At 45.4% G+C, this 16,897-nt stretch overlaps 2 protein-coding genes across 5 annotated transcripts in view; one reads left to right on the forward strand and one right to left on the reverse strand.

The window, feature by feature from the left end:
* The window catches only part of LOC148216940 (uncharacterized), a 589,705-nt gene that overhangs the window by 83,699 nt on the left and 489,109 nt on the right, over positions 1 to 16,897 (forward strand). The window lies entirely within an intron of this gene.
* Positions 1,545 to 15,164, reverse strand: YRDC (yrdC N6-threonylcarbamoyltransferase domain containing). Of its 4 annotated transcripts, none has more exons than XR_015798537.1 (6): positions 14,826 to 15,164; positions 14,614 to 14,728; positions 14,394 to 14,513; positions 12,142 to 12,284; positions 11,609 to 11,851; positions 1,545 to 4,232 (listed from the first exon to the last, which is right to left on the reverse strand). XR_015798537.1 is itself a non-coding variant. In XM_088154160.1 (5 exons), the coding sequence occupies exons 1-5, from the start codon at positions 15,143 to 15,145 to the stop codon at positions 11,782 to 11,784; spliced, it is 768 nt and encodes a 255-aa protein (XP_088010286.1). In that variant the 5' UTR covers positions 15,146 to 15,164; the 3' UTR covers positions 4,239 to 11,781. The 4 variants fall into 4 exon arrangements, 1 of the variants encoding a protein (XP_088010286.1); XR_015798532.1 differs by having other exon boundaries at positions 1,547 to 4,232; positions 10,664 to 11,851; XR_015798536.1 differs by lacking the exon at positions 1,545 to 4,232 and adding an exon at positions 4,239 to 10,874.

Genomic DNA, 16,897 nt, shown 5'->3' on the forward strand with positions numbered 1-16,897 from the left:
GTGGTACCTCGGGTTATGAACGCCTCTACTAACGAACATTTCGGGTTACGACCAGCTTCGGCAGGAAAAATTTACCTCGGGTTACAAACTCGCCTCGACTTACAAACCGGATCCGCGGCCATTTTCCCTGCTGGCACGTGGTCGCGGCTTCCTGTGGGTGAGGTCACGGTAGCAAGGAGACATTCGGTGAGGCTTGTGGTGTGTTTTGTGGTGTTTTGCGAAGGTTTTTGGTATGCGTGTTAGCATGGCTCCAAAGAAAATGCAGAGTAGGCTTGGCAGGAGTAAGGCTCTGAAGAGAAAATTGCCTCGGGTTGCGACCAAATTCGGGCGGAGGGTGGAACGGATTAACCGGATTTACATTGAACCCTATGGGGAAATTTGCCTCGGGTTGCGACCAAATTCGGAGGGCGGAACGGATTAACCGGATATACATTGAACCTTATGGGAAACTTTACCTCGACTTGAGACCAACTCGAGTTGCAACCAGAGTCACGGAACGGATTAAGTTCGTATCCCGAGGTACCACTGTACAGTACAGTATGAAGAGAGAGAACGCTAACCTTGCTTGAGGTGTGGAGGACAGGAAGGCGGGTGGGGAGGCGGTTATTGCTTGGAGGGAGAGTCCCCCTCCCTACAGGAAGCCACGACCACGTGTCATGGCAGGGAAAATGGCCACGGATCCTGTTCGTCACCCGATCTGGCGTTCGCGAACGGAAGCAAAATTTTGCGAACGGAGCTGTTCATGACCCGAATTGGTCGTGAACAGAAGCGTTCGTGACCCGAGGTACCACTGTAATACATATCAATCAATATTCCGAAGAGGAGCGTAAAGGCCAACACCAGGTTTGTAACCATTATAATAGAATGCAGCAGCAGCAGCAACAAAAAGCAGCACCAAGTTTTCTAGAAGCAGAAACAGCCCTTGACAACCTGCACTGGCCATTTCTATGGGTAGCACCGAATAGAATAAATCCTGGAGAAGAGTTCAGAGCTGAGTTCGAAGTACACACGGTGTCAACAGCAAAGATTATGGCTGAATCGGTGAAGGAACAAGGAAAGGATACTCCCTTTTCATTCGTCACTGCTTTAGAAAGACTGGTTTGAGGTGACACACAAACACCTGGCCTTAAAGCCGTGGAGAGGAACACGAGCTTAAACATTAGGCAGATGATGTAATAAAGGTGCTGGCCTAGAAGCCAAGAGACAGTGAGCTCTAGGCTCCCCTTCCCCATGAAATCCAGCTGGATGACTTTGGGCCAGTCCTTCTCTCAGCCCAAGCCACCTCACAGGGTGGTGGTTGTGGGGAAAATAGGAGGCAGGAGTATTAGGTATGTTTGTCGCCTTGAGTTGGCCAAATATTTAAAAAAAGGATAAAATATAATAATTACTACTACTACTATCACAGAACTACAATAAGACACGTGATGAAAACAATCCACAGCTTTGGAGAATTCTTCAAATACAAAATCAATGTCCAAAAAGCAAGAATACAAAGAGAAGATTTGTTGCAGAAAGAATCTGGCTGCCAGATAATATGTTCATATATAATTTTTATTAAAACTTTTTAAAAAGAAGATAAAAATACAAACTAATATAAAGAGAAAAAGAAACAAAGAGAAAGCAAAAAGTGTAAGAAAAGAAAAAAAGTTAAATAGAAAGGAAAGAAAAAAGATTCAGAATCTTCTGATATTCTTCACAGCAGTTATAAGTACAATTATATTTTAACCTCTCTCTCTCTCTCTAAGGTTACATCATGATACTTTGCTTTCTATAATCTATCTTGTCTAATCAGAGCCATAAATCACAAAATTCATTTTTTTTCATTTTGATACAAAAAGTCCACAAGAAGTTTCTAGTCACCAATAAATGTAGATAGTGTATTTTCTCTAATCAAAGAAGTTAGTTTATCCATTTCAGCAAGATCTGTCAATTGTACCAACCATTCCTCCATAGTGGGTAGTGTCAAATCTTTCCATCTCTCTGCATATAATGATCTCACTGCAGTAATCATATATTGAAATAATTTTCCATGGGTTTTTTCTGTTTATCCATCAGTCCAGAAGGAAAAGTACTGGCTTCAATTAAATACTAATCTTTAAAATCCTCTGTATCAATGTATGTATTCGAATCCAAAATTTTTGGCTTTTTTATATGGCCACCAAGCAAGATAAAATGTCCCTTCATGTTGTTCACATGTATTTGAAATGCCTTTATACATTCTAGATAATTTATCTGGTGCCATGTACCAACGATACATCATTTTATAAAAATTCTCTTTGAGACCATAACACAATGTAAATGTCAACCCTTTTAACCACATATTTTCCCATTGATCCATTTGTATATTATAACCCAAATTCTTAGCCCGCTTTATCATACACTCTTTAACCTGTTCTTCCTGTGTTTCAAATTTCAACAAAAGTTTATACATTTTAGCAATTACATGTTCATCAGTACATAAATTGTACTCAAATTCTGTCTGTCTTTGCTCCACACTATAAGTCTTTCTGTCCATTTTAAATCTTTTTGATAACTGTAAATGGGAAAACCATTGACAACTATATCCTTCTGCTATTGCTCTTGATTTAATTTTAAATTCCCCTTGCTGGTTTTCCAATAGCTCCTGGTACGTCAGCCATTTGCCTTTTTCTGCTGTTTCTCTTCTTTACATGCTTCTTAAGCTGAGATCCATAAGGGTGTTTTTGGGCACATCCTGGATTTATACCTATTCCATATTCTCAATATGGCATGTCTAATAAAATGGTTTTTGAAATCCACATTAATTTTAACTTTATTGTACCATAAATATCCATGCCATCCAAACCTCAGGTCGTGATCTTCTAGCTCTAAAAGTGTTTTGTTTCTCATCAACATCCATTCTTTCATCCAGACCAAACAACAAACAGCAAAATATAATTTCAAATCTGGTAAACCCAATCCTCCTCTTTCCTTTGCATCTTGTAATCTTTATATTTAACTTGTGTTTTTTTCCCTTGCCATATACATTTAGATATATCTTTCTGCCATTGTTTTAATGGTACATCAGTTGTCAAAAGAGGTACAAGCAGTCCTTGCTTAACGACCATTCATTCAGCGACTGTTTGAAATTACGACGGTGCTGAAAAAATGGACTACGACTCATGCCCAAAGTTACAGCCATTGCAGCACCCCTGCGGTCATGTGATCAAAATTCAGGCATTTGGCAGCCTGCCCGCACTTACAACTGCAGGGCCGCTGCAACTCCCCCCCCCACCTATCTTCCCCTGCTTCTATGCCCTTTTGGCCACCCTGCACAGTGGCACTCAGTGGTGGCAGCACCAGGGCTGGGACTGAAGTAATGGCCCGGAGCCTTCAGCAGTCTCAGCCAGCTGCCACTGCTCCCCAAGCCTCTACTTCAGCCTCAGCCCCACCGCTGCCACTGAGAAATACCGCCTCAAGCCCCACACCACAGCCAGCCACACCAGCACCATTGTGCAAAGCCCTAGTTGCCTCCACTACCCTACATTCCACAGGCTCTGCTGCGCCCAGCTGACCTTTGCCATTTTCCTCCCACCTGCTGATGAGGCACACCCAGCCTGACCCTACTGTATGCAAGGCAGCCGCTGGCCATGCCAGGTCTTCCCAAGGCTGCTCACGCTGTTACCCAAGCCGTGCGCCCCATTTCTTCTTCAAATTGCATATCCCATTCTCTCAATCCTTCAGAAACCTGGTCTTCCCCAGGTGAAGAATGGCAGGAGTCCTGTTCTTGCAATGATTCGGAAGACCTCATTCTCCAAATCACGCACCCCATTCCTTCTCCAAATAGCACAAGTTGGAGAAGGAATGGCATGAGCGGCTTGGGGAAGGGCATAGATGGGGGAGATAGGCAGGTGGGGGGAGTTGCAGCACCCCTGCAGTCATAAGTGGGGCTGGGCTGGGCTGGGCTGGGGCAGATGAGGCTTCCAGGGGTGGCTGTGGCTTTGCACCGCACTGCAGCATTCCCCCCCCTTGCGCGCGGCCTGTCCTGGGCCTCCCAGGGCCTCCCCTACCTCCCTGCAACACCCCCCCCCCGGCACTCCTTACCTGGGACTCCCTCTGCTTAATGACCCGCAATTAATGACAGCAATAGGGAATGTTGGGATTGCAGCTGCTAAGCAACGCGGTCGTATGATGATTCACTTTACAACCACATCACTCAGTGATGGAAATTCTGGTCCCAATTGTGGTCATTAAGCAAGGATTACCTGTATTGTCTGAAACAAAAACATCATTTTTGGCAAAACATTTTTAACACACAGATTCTCCCCAACAGTGACAATTTTAATTTCTCCCATCTTAACATGCCCTTCATAATTTCATTCCATGTCTTAACCTAATTATTTGAAATAGCACACAAATCCTATTTGTCATAGTAATACCCAAGTTTTTTTACTTTTTTCTCAATCTTAAAACTAGTTTTTTCCATCAGTTCTAGTTCATCTTCTAATTTCATATTTTTTGTTAACATCTTTGTTTTCTCATTATTAATCTTAAAACCTACTAACGTACTAAAGTCTTTTAATTTTCCCATTAATGTTTCTACTCCCTCCAGTGGATCTTCCAAAATACTAAATTTTTCACAAATGCCCTTAACTTTTAAGTTTCTTTTTTAATCTTAACTCCCCTAATTCTCTCATCTTGTCTTATGTCTTATTCAGTACCTGAAGAACTAAAATGAACAAAAGCGGAAACAGCGGACATCCTCGTTCCCTTTTGAATCTCACGTTTTGTTAGTTCTCCATTGACAATTATTTGTGCTTTCTGAGAAGTGTAAATTGATCTTGCCCATTTAATAAAATTATCTCCAAGGTTCATATGTTCCATAACTTGAAACAAAAAAGTCCAATTTGAATTGTCAAAGGCATTCTCTGCATCTAAGAATATCAGTGCAGCTTGTTTTTCATTATATTGCTCCAAGTATTCCAAAATATCCAAAACGTTTCTAATATTATCTCGTAATTGTCTTTTAAGTAAAAATCTGCAATGATCTCAATGAATAGAATCCTGTAAAATTATTTTCAACCTTTCAGCCAAAACCAACTTAATCCAACTTTCAGCCAAAACCAACTTAACAAAACCAACCATCTTTTTATAATTCTATACTGCCTGTTTTTATTCACTTATTTTAATTGTTGTATGCCGTCAGAGTCGCTTTGTGTGAGATGGGCGGCTATATAAATGTGATGTATAAATAAATTATCTGAAAGTTGTTCTAGTGAACCTGTGTCCTCCTAGTTTAGTAGCTTTTCTTGTGGTTGCCATTGTGAGAAATTATGTCAATTACTTTGGTAAAAGGCAGACCTTTTTTTTTCTGTTTCTGTTTTGCCTTTATCTCTAGCACTTTGGTCCCAGTTAGCTCTCCGTAGTTAGTCTCACAGCTTAGCTCATATTGTCCTTATCTTGTTTGTAAAATCCACCAATTATTTACTGTCCTTAATAATATACAGCGTTCCCATGAAGGTCCAGTCTGTTAGTCTAATTACTAATTACAGATAATACATTCAGTGAAATATCTTGGCTTGATAGGTAATAATCAAGAAATATACCAAAATAATTATGTCAAACTATGGCAAGAAACTAAGAGATCTTGAAAAGTGGAAAAAATTAAAGCCTTCTTGGTTAGGATCAATTGTAACCATTAAAATGAATGTATTAGCCAAGATAAATTATCTGCTTCAAATGGCACTAATTCCAATTTCAGAGAAAAACCTTACTAGAACGGCAAGCAACTGTTAGCAAATGTATATGGAATGGAAAAAAACGCAGAATCAAACTCAAAATTTTGCAAGACTCCAAAGACAAAGGCAGCCTTACCCTTCCAAATCTCAAATTGTATTCCGAGCAAGCTGTCTGACGTGGTTCACAGAGGGGATTAACTGTGCAGTTCTTGGGGTTCTCTGAGCTTGGTTGTTTTAGCTTGGTAACGAAACGTTTGCAAGAAAACAACCAAGCCTAGAGAACCCCAAGGACTCCACAGTTCAACCCTGAGCTACAGAGATTCTCTTCTATTAGAGGGGATTAAATCCCCAAAGAGCAGAAGGTCAATACGGATAGTCCTCGCTGACCAACTGCCTTGTTCAGCAACTGGTCAAAGTTACAATGGTGCTGATGGATCAGGCACAGGAGAGATTGTGTAAAGAGATTGCTTGGTTTTTTCTTCAACCCCACTGCGTCTGCATGAGTCTCCCAGCAGACCCAGAGCACCACCAGCTGTTCTGCCCTAGGCACTCTGCAGCTGTGAAGCATCTGGGTATCCCGAGAGCCCTTGTGCCCACCCCCGTCAACCCATTAATGCCACATCACACAGCAAGGCAAATAGAAACATTTAGAATACGGTTTCTAAAGTTTTTGTTAATATATACTGTTAATTGGTTGGAGCTCAAAGAAGGGGGAAGTCAGAAATGTAAATACCTATCTATATTTTAGGAGGGTTTTTTTTTTGTTTAGTATATAATACAGTAGGGATTTGACACTAATCTCAAAAGATTTATACTTTTTTATATATCACAAAAACAACAATTACTTTGGTATGCTTTTATTAATATTACATTGAACATAAATTATATAACTTAAGAAATTTTCTTTGTCCACTTATCTCTTCTAGGAATATCTTTGTTTTAAATGAATAAATTGGGGGGGGGGACAGATTTTGGTCAGACTGAACAGCAAGACCTTGGGACAACTTGAGAACCTGTGTGCTCACATCTACAATATTGCTAAGTTTATGTCCCACCTGTTCTCCAGCTGAAGGGGGCTTGCATGGGATTCACCCTCCATTTTAATCCCAACAATCCTGTCAGAGCCATGAGGAGGTGACTGGTCCAGGTCATTTGGTGCAGTTTCATGGCTGAGGATGAAGTTGAACTGCACCACACCACCCTGGCTCTGAGAATAGAGTGGATTCTTGGACCTAAGATGGAAGAGTTGAGGAAGGGCAAGGGAGAAGCTGGTTGCAGCCCGCTTTGCATAGAAAGCCGGCACATTAGTGTTCTTTGCTTGACAATGGGTGTTCCCCAGAAGGCTGCAAGGACATGATCAAGCAGACAACAGGTCGCTTAAGCTTAATGCCCATTGCAGCACAACCTCTTGTGGTGGTGTGGATGACATCATCTGCAGGGAAGGGAGCAGCTCCATCTTTCTGGACCATGGGCTAGTCCACAGAAGGGGAGGAATGGGAGCAAGGTGGATGGGCTTGAGCATGGAGGGTGCAGTATAAATCTTGGGGTTGCTGTTTGCAGAAAGAGGGCAGGCAGCAGAGATCTCTGCTGTTTCCCAAGCAAGGCTCATTGCTACAGAGCCAGCTGTCACCCATCCCCCATTTTGGGTTGGCATTCTTAACTTGTATGTTCTTCATTTGGGGCGTTTTCATGCTGTGTGTGCTCGTGCCCACCCCAGATTCACCACAACTGCTGCCCTAGCACTGGGCCTGGAGTCCATGGTCTCCCTGTGCAGCCCTGGCTGGAAGGGGAGATGCAAGAGACAGCTGGTGTCTCTTCCTGGCTGTTGACCCCACAAAGCAGCAATAAGATACAAAGAGGGGGTGGTCCAGGTCTGCTATTGGTCTTATGAGCACTGCACACCTTTAGTACTTGAGTATAGGAGCCCAGTTTGTCACGTGTGCTGAGATTGCGTGATGGTCCTGACCTGGGAACCCAGGACCTCAACCGGATATCCCAAGGGGGCGACCATCTCTCCCCCTCCCCACCAGTTAGGATTCAGTGCTTAGACCCTACAATTCTCACAGTCTCGCTGTGCTGGAGGAGTGTGTGCAACCAACATCATTTAGCTGCAGATGACATTTCAGTACCACTTTGCCTGGGACAGGCACTAGTCCCTCGCTCTGCAGATGACTGTAAGACACCATGACTACCAGGCTCTGGCAGGTGTCATCCTGGCACATGCAGCCCACTGGCTTCTTTTATGCCGCCCACAACAGCTCAACAGTTTAAGGTGCTGCCAGAGACCAACTTGCCTGTCTTGTCTCATGCATGGATGCTGCATTGGTGTATGATGGCCATGGAGCACCAGTGGGAACATTGGCAGTGACATCACTGTGCCAGCTGATGCCGAGGGGGGGTGCAGAACAATACATCAGTGAGGTGTGGGTCAAGAAACCAGTTAGAGATTGTGGCCATGGCAACACAATATTTTTTTACGATATGATTTACAGTAAGTACCATTTTTGCTTTTATTAAACATCAATATCATTTTAATTTAATGCTAATTATAAACTATTTCAATCATTTTATAATATTAATATTTCATATTTGTTGCTTTGCATGTATATGAATGCAGCATTTTCATTGGTGCCTGAGACCCCTATCTTAGGCCCTAAAATACAACAATTATTAGATTTGGTTTAATGGAGGCCATCATCAAACTTGCACTGTTAGTCAAGACTTCGGGGAATGGGCTGCCTGCAGTATCCTTCTGAAGAGAATTTAGGCTTAGCCTGCAGTTTCAGATCCTGCAGCAATGGCCCTTCCAGGGCAGCCTCAGTTCTCCTGGCACTTTCTTCCTAGGAGGAGGGGTTCTATCCTGGGACCCACTCAGACCAGCAGAGGAAAACAGAAGGCTCTCCAAGAGCCCATGACCCTTCATCCAAAATGATGTTACATACGTTCATTTGATTAGCGTGCCTTTGTACTTTGTGGTAGTCTATGTATGGCAGAGTTCCATTGATGTGAAACAAAGCTCAACCTTGTGTTTGTATGCCAAACTCCCTGTGATTAACTTAACCATGGAATACTCAACTGATCTGTTTTTGAATTTACACAACACACTGAACCATAAACCAACCTTTAAGGCTGGGTTCTCGCAACACGCTATCAATTGTCTAATCTGTGGTGCAAAGTACAGAGGACAAGCACAGCCCTGAGTGAGTGGGGTTCCCTACCTTCATGCCTGAAGCCTTTTCAGTTGGGTGGAGGAAAGGGTCTGCAGAGCAGGTGGAGTGGAGTGCAGTCTTTCATTTTTTTCCAACTTAAGAAGAATTGTTTTGATAGGGAAATGTGAATTACAGTATGTATACTTTAAAATGAGGTGATGGAAAAATTACCCTCAGATGAACCAGGGGAAAGGAAGATGATCCCTGCAGTCACTACTCACTGTTGAAGCAGTAAGAAACCTGGAATGTTCCACCAGTGTCCACATCATCCCAGGTTTCCACCTGTATTTCTATCTACTGCACATATTCTGCAGATACATTTAATATTCAGCTATACAGATGACATGACGGCTCTATGCAAAACATATAAGCACATCCTGGACCAATAGATATAACCAGCCTATCAAGTTGACATGCAAGAATAAGCTGGCCTCACACACTTTGGGAAATAGCACCAACCTTCTGAGAGTTAGAAAGTTAAGGGTGTGTTTCCTAGCCTTATTTTGGTTTAGGTTAGCGTGACTGCAGAATCCAGGCCACAGGTGTCCAGAGCGGTGAACTCTAGCAGTGTTGGAGATTCTACTGGCGGACAGAAATCAGGTAGCAATGTGGGGAGCAAAGTTCCTGATTCTGGGCAAGTCCCACATAGTCCATAAGGCCAAGCTGCTCTAAGCAGGGCCGATGCTGTCATGGATTGTTTTGAGGTATGGCATCTTTAAAGGTTTTACTGGTACAAGATCAGCACACGCCACAAAGCCCCTTATTCTACCTGACAGTTTCTAAACCCTGAGCTAAACCACTGACACCATCTAGCGCCCTCTCACTGCTGTTTTCATTACTCTATTGCAGGAGCAAAGACACAAGAGATCCCCTCTGAAAGCTATGCTGAATCTCTACCAGTTTCACCTCTAGTGGTTTCTCATTGGTTCCTCCAATCAGAACTGGAAAGCCACCAAAGCTTTTCCCTTTATCCCAAGTGTGCAGACTGGCCCAACATTTGCCCCATGGAAAGACCACAACACTTGCAACTGGGTGAATGACAAGTACCATTGCAGACAGCTCTCCTAAGGCCCCCGTCATCTCCTTCAGTGAGTGACATGACTGTGCCTAAATCAAAAAGGCTATCCACAAGAAGACTACATGCCTCATTAGGCAGACAGAATATAACTATTATGGTAGAGAGCGCCAGTTTTGTGTAATGGTTAAAGGCACCAAGCTGGAAAACAGGAGACCATGAGTTCTAGTGCCGCCTTAGGCACAAAACCAGCTGGGTGACTGAGCCAGTCACTGTCTCTCAGCCAGGAAGAAGAAAGTAATGGCAAACCACTTCAAAAAATGCTACCAAGAGAACTGCAGTCGCCAGGCATCAAGACTGACTCGAAGGCACAGTATAAACAAAGCAGTGGCAGACAAGATAGAAGGCGGTGGCTCTGCATCTTTGCTTCTTCTGGAAGACACATCTCCTATCTTCCTCTGTACCCCAAAAGACAGCTTGGGCTCTTCAGGAAATACTAAGCTGGAAAGTTTCCCCACCCTCCCATCTTCTTCGGCCAGATGTTATTTTACTCTGAAATTTTTTACTAATATGCCACTGCTAGTTAAAAAGTCCCAAAACTACAAACATACACTTAGCCTAGTTTTCTTTCCAAGAGAAAAGTGTCTGTCAAGACGGACCTGAAAGTATTTGCTATATTCTGTATTTTGAATGCCATGGTCAACTGTGCTTATTACTGCAATACAATGAAATGAAATCAACACCTGTTCCATTTCAGGCAGTAGCTCAGAAAGAAGACCAAAACAGGGATAAAGGATGGCTGTTAATGCAAGCCGTACTTTAGGCCTTGGGAAATCTTTAGGCCTTTGCTTCAATTTCAGATGTTATTTGCAGAACTATGTTCTATTTGCAGAACCATGTTATTTGCAGAACTGTGGAATAGTTTGTACTTGTATCCATCTGTAATCAATCATTCTGGGAGAGAAAGACAAAGCAAGACATAAGCACTGGCAAAAACCCATCTTACAGTTCAGACAAATTCTTTAAGATAAGGAGTGAGAAAACTCTTTTCATTCTGCAACTTATACCATTGTTACCATGGAACTACAAACCACCACCCAACATTCAGGGCACTTAAATTTTTCAGTAACGAGGCACTCAAGGTTCAAAGTCAGTCCCAACCCTAAAGTCCCTTGAATTGTCCATATAGTTATCTTGGCAGAAAATCTGCCACTGCCTTCTTCCCAAGTGTTTTTCTGATTTTCCATTCTACTTTACTGCCCTGGGATTTTTTGGTGGTCTCCCATCCAAGTACTAATTGGGTCCAATCTTACTTAGATCCCTTTTTTATCTCACATCTTTTTTATAGAAAAAAATTGCCAGCAGAAACACATTGCATACAGTTTTCATTTAATTATATTGGTCCAATTGTTGGGCTATGAGAAACGTCAATAGAGATAGCCTCACCCATTTGTTTACTCCTTTATTCAACACTCTGCATTCAACACCCCCAAGTTACTCAGTGTTCTCAACTGAATTATTCATAACCTGATGTTCAAATGATCCCTTGCAGGATCTGTCTTTAGCTCACATAAGCCAGCTTCTTTAGACAGAGTGGGAGAACTGACAGGCTGTGGGAGAAACCAGATGGCAGGAATGCTTCAGGCAATCAGAAATAGGTACAATTTTAGACCTTAAAGGAAACTCACCCATGTGCCCAGTCCTCAAAATCACAGATTGGACAATTTCTCAAGCTGCAAGACAGTCAAGGATGTCACTTGAGGGAGCGTCCCTTTACACCCATAACTGTCAGAGATAAATCCTTTGCCTTCTTGGCTGGGAAAAGCTTGACAACACTTAGGTGTCCCCAAATTCCTATATTTCAGTTCCCAGACACCTCAGCTGTCAACCCATACTTGGATACCAGGATTTCAATGGTTTGAGTAAGTGCACTGGAAAAAGAAAGAAGAGATAATTAAGAAATAGGGTTGGGGGGAAAATTCTCACTGTAATATTCTGGAATGTAATGATAACAATTACAGTCAGTACAATTAAGTTGGGTTTCCCCAATCCACATGGGACCTGCAGAAATTAGAAGGCTGCTTATGGGAATCATGTGCATAACTGCATCTCTTCTGAATCCTCAACTCTTTTGGATCACAAAAGTGCTTCCTCTTCACAGGAACCAAACAGTGTAATCCACACAAGCTACTTAACAACCCTAAGATAGCAGGTGGCTTACCAGCCTGGTCGAATAACCCTGAATTTTCCAGGGATGGAGAGGTCAACCACAGTTGAACCTAGACGACACTCAGGACTAAGGGCATCCCCAGTTGGACCCCCATCAACGACCAGGGAAAGGTGAGGCCAAAGCTCCTGAAATTCCTAAAGAAAAGGTACATAAGAAATTAGCTCCTAGAACCCGCTCAGCACACTTCACAGGGAATGTTGTGGAAAAAGGTGGGTGGGGGTGTAACAGCTACAGAGAGATCTGGAAGAAGGCAGGCAGGATTCAGGCCTGGGCAAAAGATTGAAACTCTATTAGCTGCTCTCTTGGTTGACCACCTATCCCAAATGGACTGTACCTACCCAATCTGCCAAACACCCCCATTGTTAAAAAGATGCAACGGGTGGGCTCCTCTCCTCCAGAACAGCTTGCCTCCTGGCCCCAAGCAAGGGTACGTCCCAGTATCCTGGTCTTCCAGAAGCTTGTAAAAACTTGGCTGTTCTGGAAGTCCTTTGGGATTTGAGTGCTGTAGAGCTTCCAGTGCCAAGAATACTGTATTAACTGTTGCTGTATACCAGCCTTTCTCAACCTTTGGACCCTGGAGGAACCCTTGAAATATTTTTCAGGCCTTGGGGAACTGCACATTCAGGCTCAAATATAGCCCAGAAGTTACAAAATTACTGTATTTGTTTCATGTGTAGACGCGATGGAATGTATCTACGAAGAGGAGGGGGATATTTGAGAGCAAGGCTATCAGGAAGGAGAGGGTGCATTCCAGGAAGGTCAAGGAGACAAAAGACAACACAGTACGGAGGTGGAGCACAGGAAGCATGAGAGGTTCAGGACAGCCACTCCCTAGAATCTCCCAGGGTGTATCCACTTGTTGCAGGAGTACAGATTTAGTCTGGCAAGATTCTGTCTATAAGGCGTAAATAAAGGAACTGAGCTCAACTGGACTGTTTCACCGTTGTTCTTGGGCTGGGCCTGACAGTAGGCTCGCACGTGTGTATTAACAGTCTTCTTAAACTAAAAAATAAAGAATGAAACTTACCTCTTTAATGTGAAACCTGGGCTTGTTTTTGGCTGTATAAATACTCAATTCTGGGCCAAACTTGAGTTTTGGAGATAAATTGTGGGAAACTTTTGGCCTTTGCAGGTTGCATTTTTTGGGCTATTTTGAGCTACTTTTAAGGGCACATAGAGTTTTTGAGCGATATATCAAACTGCCATGAATGATAACGGCAAAATGCATCAGAGGGACACAGATGACGCCGGCACACTGAATCAGGTCAGCCAGCCGCCTCCCCTCTCCCTGCACCACCAGCACCTCATTCCCCAAATCCAGCTTCTCTTTTCTGGTCCCTCTTTCCACCTCCTCTCCCAAGGACCCCTTTCAAAACTAAAGGTGGGCTGATGCCTTGCAACCTCCAACACCCCTCCCCTTAAAATTTGGACTCCTCAACCTCTCCTGAAATCTTGGCACCCTGATGCTGAAGTCTTCACCACCATCACCACTTTTTCCTTTCCCCTGCCTCCTGCCCCTTCCCCACTTTTGTGGGTGGCTCCTGCTGCTGCTGGTGTCTGGGCCAGCCTAGTCCCGGATCTCCTGCGCCTGCCCTGAGACAGAGCCCCCAGGCCGCTGCACCTGCAGAAAGGCAGGCATGTGCCAGCAAGGAGAGCTCCAGCATGGAGGCCCCGGCAGCGTCTCTCTCTCTTGAGCATTCTTTCACCACCTACTGTCCTCTCTCCTCTCCCTGGCTCACTCCTCACCTCCCTGCTTGCACGCACAATCCATGCTCCTGCTCAGAGTCCACATGCAATCTGGTGGGCCAATCCAGCATTGAAAATTGGAGGGTTTTTCTTTAGTCTCTGCATTCTAAAAATAAATCATGATCTCCCAGGGAACCCCAGTTGAGAAACCCTGCTGTATACTGTATCTCTCTGTTCCTGCACATGACTCTTACTATCGCACTGTTTTCATAGCCCACTTAGAACAGCCTTGACTGAAGCTGTTTACACATGTGAGAAATCAATCGGTCAATCAATCAATCAGGGAGAAAGAAGGCACAGAGCAAAGTTAGGTTCAGATCGGAACCACGAGACACAAGGCTTGCCTGTTCCCAACAACAGTGGACCAACTTCTCACAAGCAAGTGCTCATCGCCCTATTCCGTAATAGGGGCACCCTTTGGGGCAGCGACATCTCACCGTCAGCCTCCTCGGAACAGGCTCCGAAGGAGCGGGCTCCCACGCTCAAGAGGTTCTTACCGTCACCGTGAGGCTGCTCGCCCTGTCGCTGACGTTGGCGCTGGTTAAAGCCAGAGGAGCACCACACGCCCTGGCCAGGTCCCTGACAAACCGGTGATTGGGGACACGGACGCCCACCAGCTGCAGGGGAGAGAGAGAGAGGAGGCGCGGCTGCTGACAGGACGCTCCGCTCTGGGAGGCGCCCGCCCGGCCCCAGCAGCGCCGCCCGCCCGCCGCTCACCGGCGTGGAGGGGTTCAGGTCGGCGTTGAGGGCGTCCGAGCGCGGCAGGACCAGCGTCACGGGACCGGGCAGCAGATCGCGCAGCAGCTCCTCGGGCACCGGGACGCAGCAGTACCTGCGGGACGCGACTGGCTCAGCGCCGGGGGCGGCGGGGTCGCCGTCGCCCTCGCCCTCGCCCTTCCCCGCCCCGCCCCGCCCCGGCGCCCGCGCACCTGTGCACCTGCTCGACGTCGGCCAGGCAGACGGCCAGCGGCTTGCCGGCGGGGCGCCCCTTCAGCCGGTAGAGGGCCTCGACCGCCGCGGAGCTCTGCGCCAGGCAGGCCACGCCGTAGACCGTGTCTGTGGGCACCGCCACCAGCCCGCCCTCGCGCAGCGCCGCCGCCGCCGCCGCCCGCGCCCGCGCCGCCTGCCCCGCGCCGCCGGCCAGGCAGACGCGCCGCTCAGCGCCCGCGCAGGCAGGGAGCGCCCGGCCCCGCGCGCCCGGCCCCGCCAGCATGGCCCGCAGCGCCCGCCGCCCCGCGCCGCCCGGCATCCGCAGCCTCTTCCGGCGCGCGCGCGCACTTCCGGCCCACCACCGAGAGGCGCGGCCGGAGCGGCGCCTCCGCCCTCGCCCCCGCCCAGGAGTGGCTCTGTCCTGGCGCGGGCGCGGGGAGCGGGCTGTTCCGGCCTCCTCGGGACTCTCCCCCCGATTTTCTCCCGCGGGAGCGGCTCGGGCGTCCTGCCTGTTTTGCGATGCTCGCGAGTTCTGACGACGATCCGCAGAAGTTCTGGGAGTTTCTAGTCAGTCATTTCCAGCACTGCGTGCTAAGGGAACAACAACAACGCCGGATAATTGAGAGAAGCCAAAGAATAAGAAAAAGCAGCGCTTTGTGCGTCGTCGATTATAGAAAGGCCCTCGATTGTGCCGATCACGTCAAGCTGCGGAAAGCGCTCAGCGAAATGGGAATCCCGGAACATCTTTGTCCTCATGAGAAATTTATATACAGGTCAGGAAACCACAGTATGAAGAAAACATAGTGAAACAGACTGGCTCCAGGCTGGGAAAGGCGTGAGGCAAGGTCGCATCCTCTCCCCTTATTTATTCAACCTACATGCTGAATATATATAGAGAGGAAAGTTGCATTGGAAGAAGATGAGTGTGGTTTTAAAACTTGAGGAAGAAACATCAATAACCTGCACTATGCTGATGACACTACCTTGATACCTGGAAATACAAGAGGTCTGCACGCCCAGGTACCAAAAGTCAACGAGCAGAGTGAGAAAATGGGACTAAAATTAAATATAAAGACCACCAAACTAATGACAACAGGAGGAACCACCAGCCTTAAAATTGACAATGAAGATATTGAAGTGGTGGATGGCTTCTGCCTTTTAGGATCAACCTTCAAGAGTAAAGGAACAAACGGTCAAGAAATATGCCACAGACTAGCCCTTGGTTAGAAGAGCCATGAAGGCCTTGGGAAAGAGATTCAGATGCCGTGATGCGTCCATACCTACAAAGATCAGAATTGTGCAAGCCATGCCATTTCCTGTGACACTCTATGGAAGTGGAAGTTGGACTTTGAAAATGCCAGATAGGAAGAGTATTGATATCTTTGAACTTTGGTGTTGGAGAAGACTCCTGAGAATACCATGGATAGGCAAGAAAAGAAACAAATGGATCACAGCACAAATCAATCCAGTGTTTTTTTTCAAGGCACAAATGACCAGGCTCCAATTATCCCACTTCAAACCCAGCTCTCTGGAGAAGGCTCTGATGCTGGAAAGGTGGAAGGAAAGAGAAGAGGATGACCATCCGCCAGGTGGATGGACTCAGTACAGTGGCAATGGGGACACCAATGGAAGACCTAAAAGACCAGGTTAGGGACAGATCATCATGAAGAAACATCTATCTATGTGGTCACTAAGAGTAGAAAATGACTTGATCAATAATCAGTTGCTTATCACCTATAGTTTCTCCCTTTTTTAATGATTTGAATTCTGTTAATCAAGTACACTTAAAGTTTAATAGAAACATGTTTTGATCAGAAAACGGATAGGAAATGTCTTATAGTATTATAAGCTTTTAATTATGCATTAGAATATAGAATAAACGGGGAAAGGGGGGAAAATTACCAGTTCCGTCTCATGAAAATTGAGTTGCAGAGTTTCCCCCCCTCAAAACTCAGTTATGTATTTACATTTTCATTGCAACATGCCGGTAAGACATTAAACTCATTTATTCAAGAAATAAGTATTCCATAGGCACCACATTTAAATAAGCATTTAATTATATTTCATTGGT

The sequence above is a fragment of the Python bivittatus genome, unplaced genomic scaffold, assembly GCF_059951505.1.
Source record: "Python bivittatus isolate LINGU-HERP-01145 unplaced genomic scaffold, Pbiv_v1 ctg000040_np1212, whole genome shotgun sequence".
Taxonomy (NCBI): Eukaryota; Metazoa; Chordata; class Lepidosauria; order Squamata; family Pythonidae; genus Python; species Python bivittatus.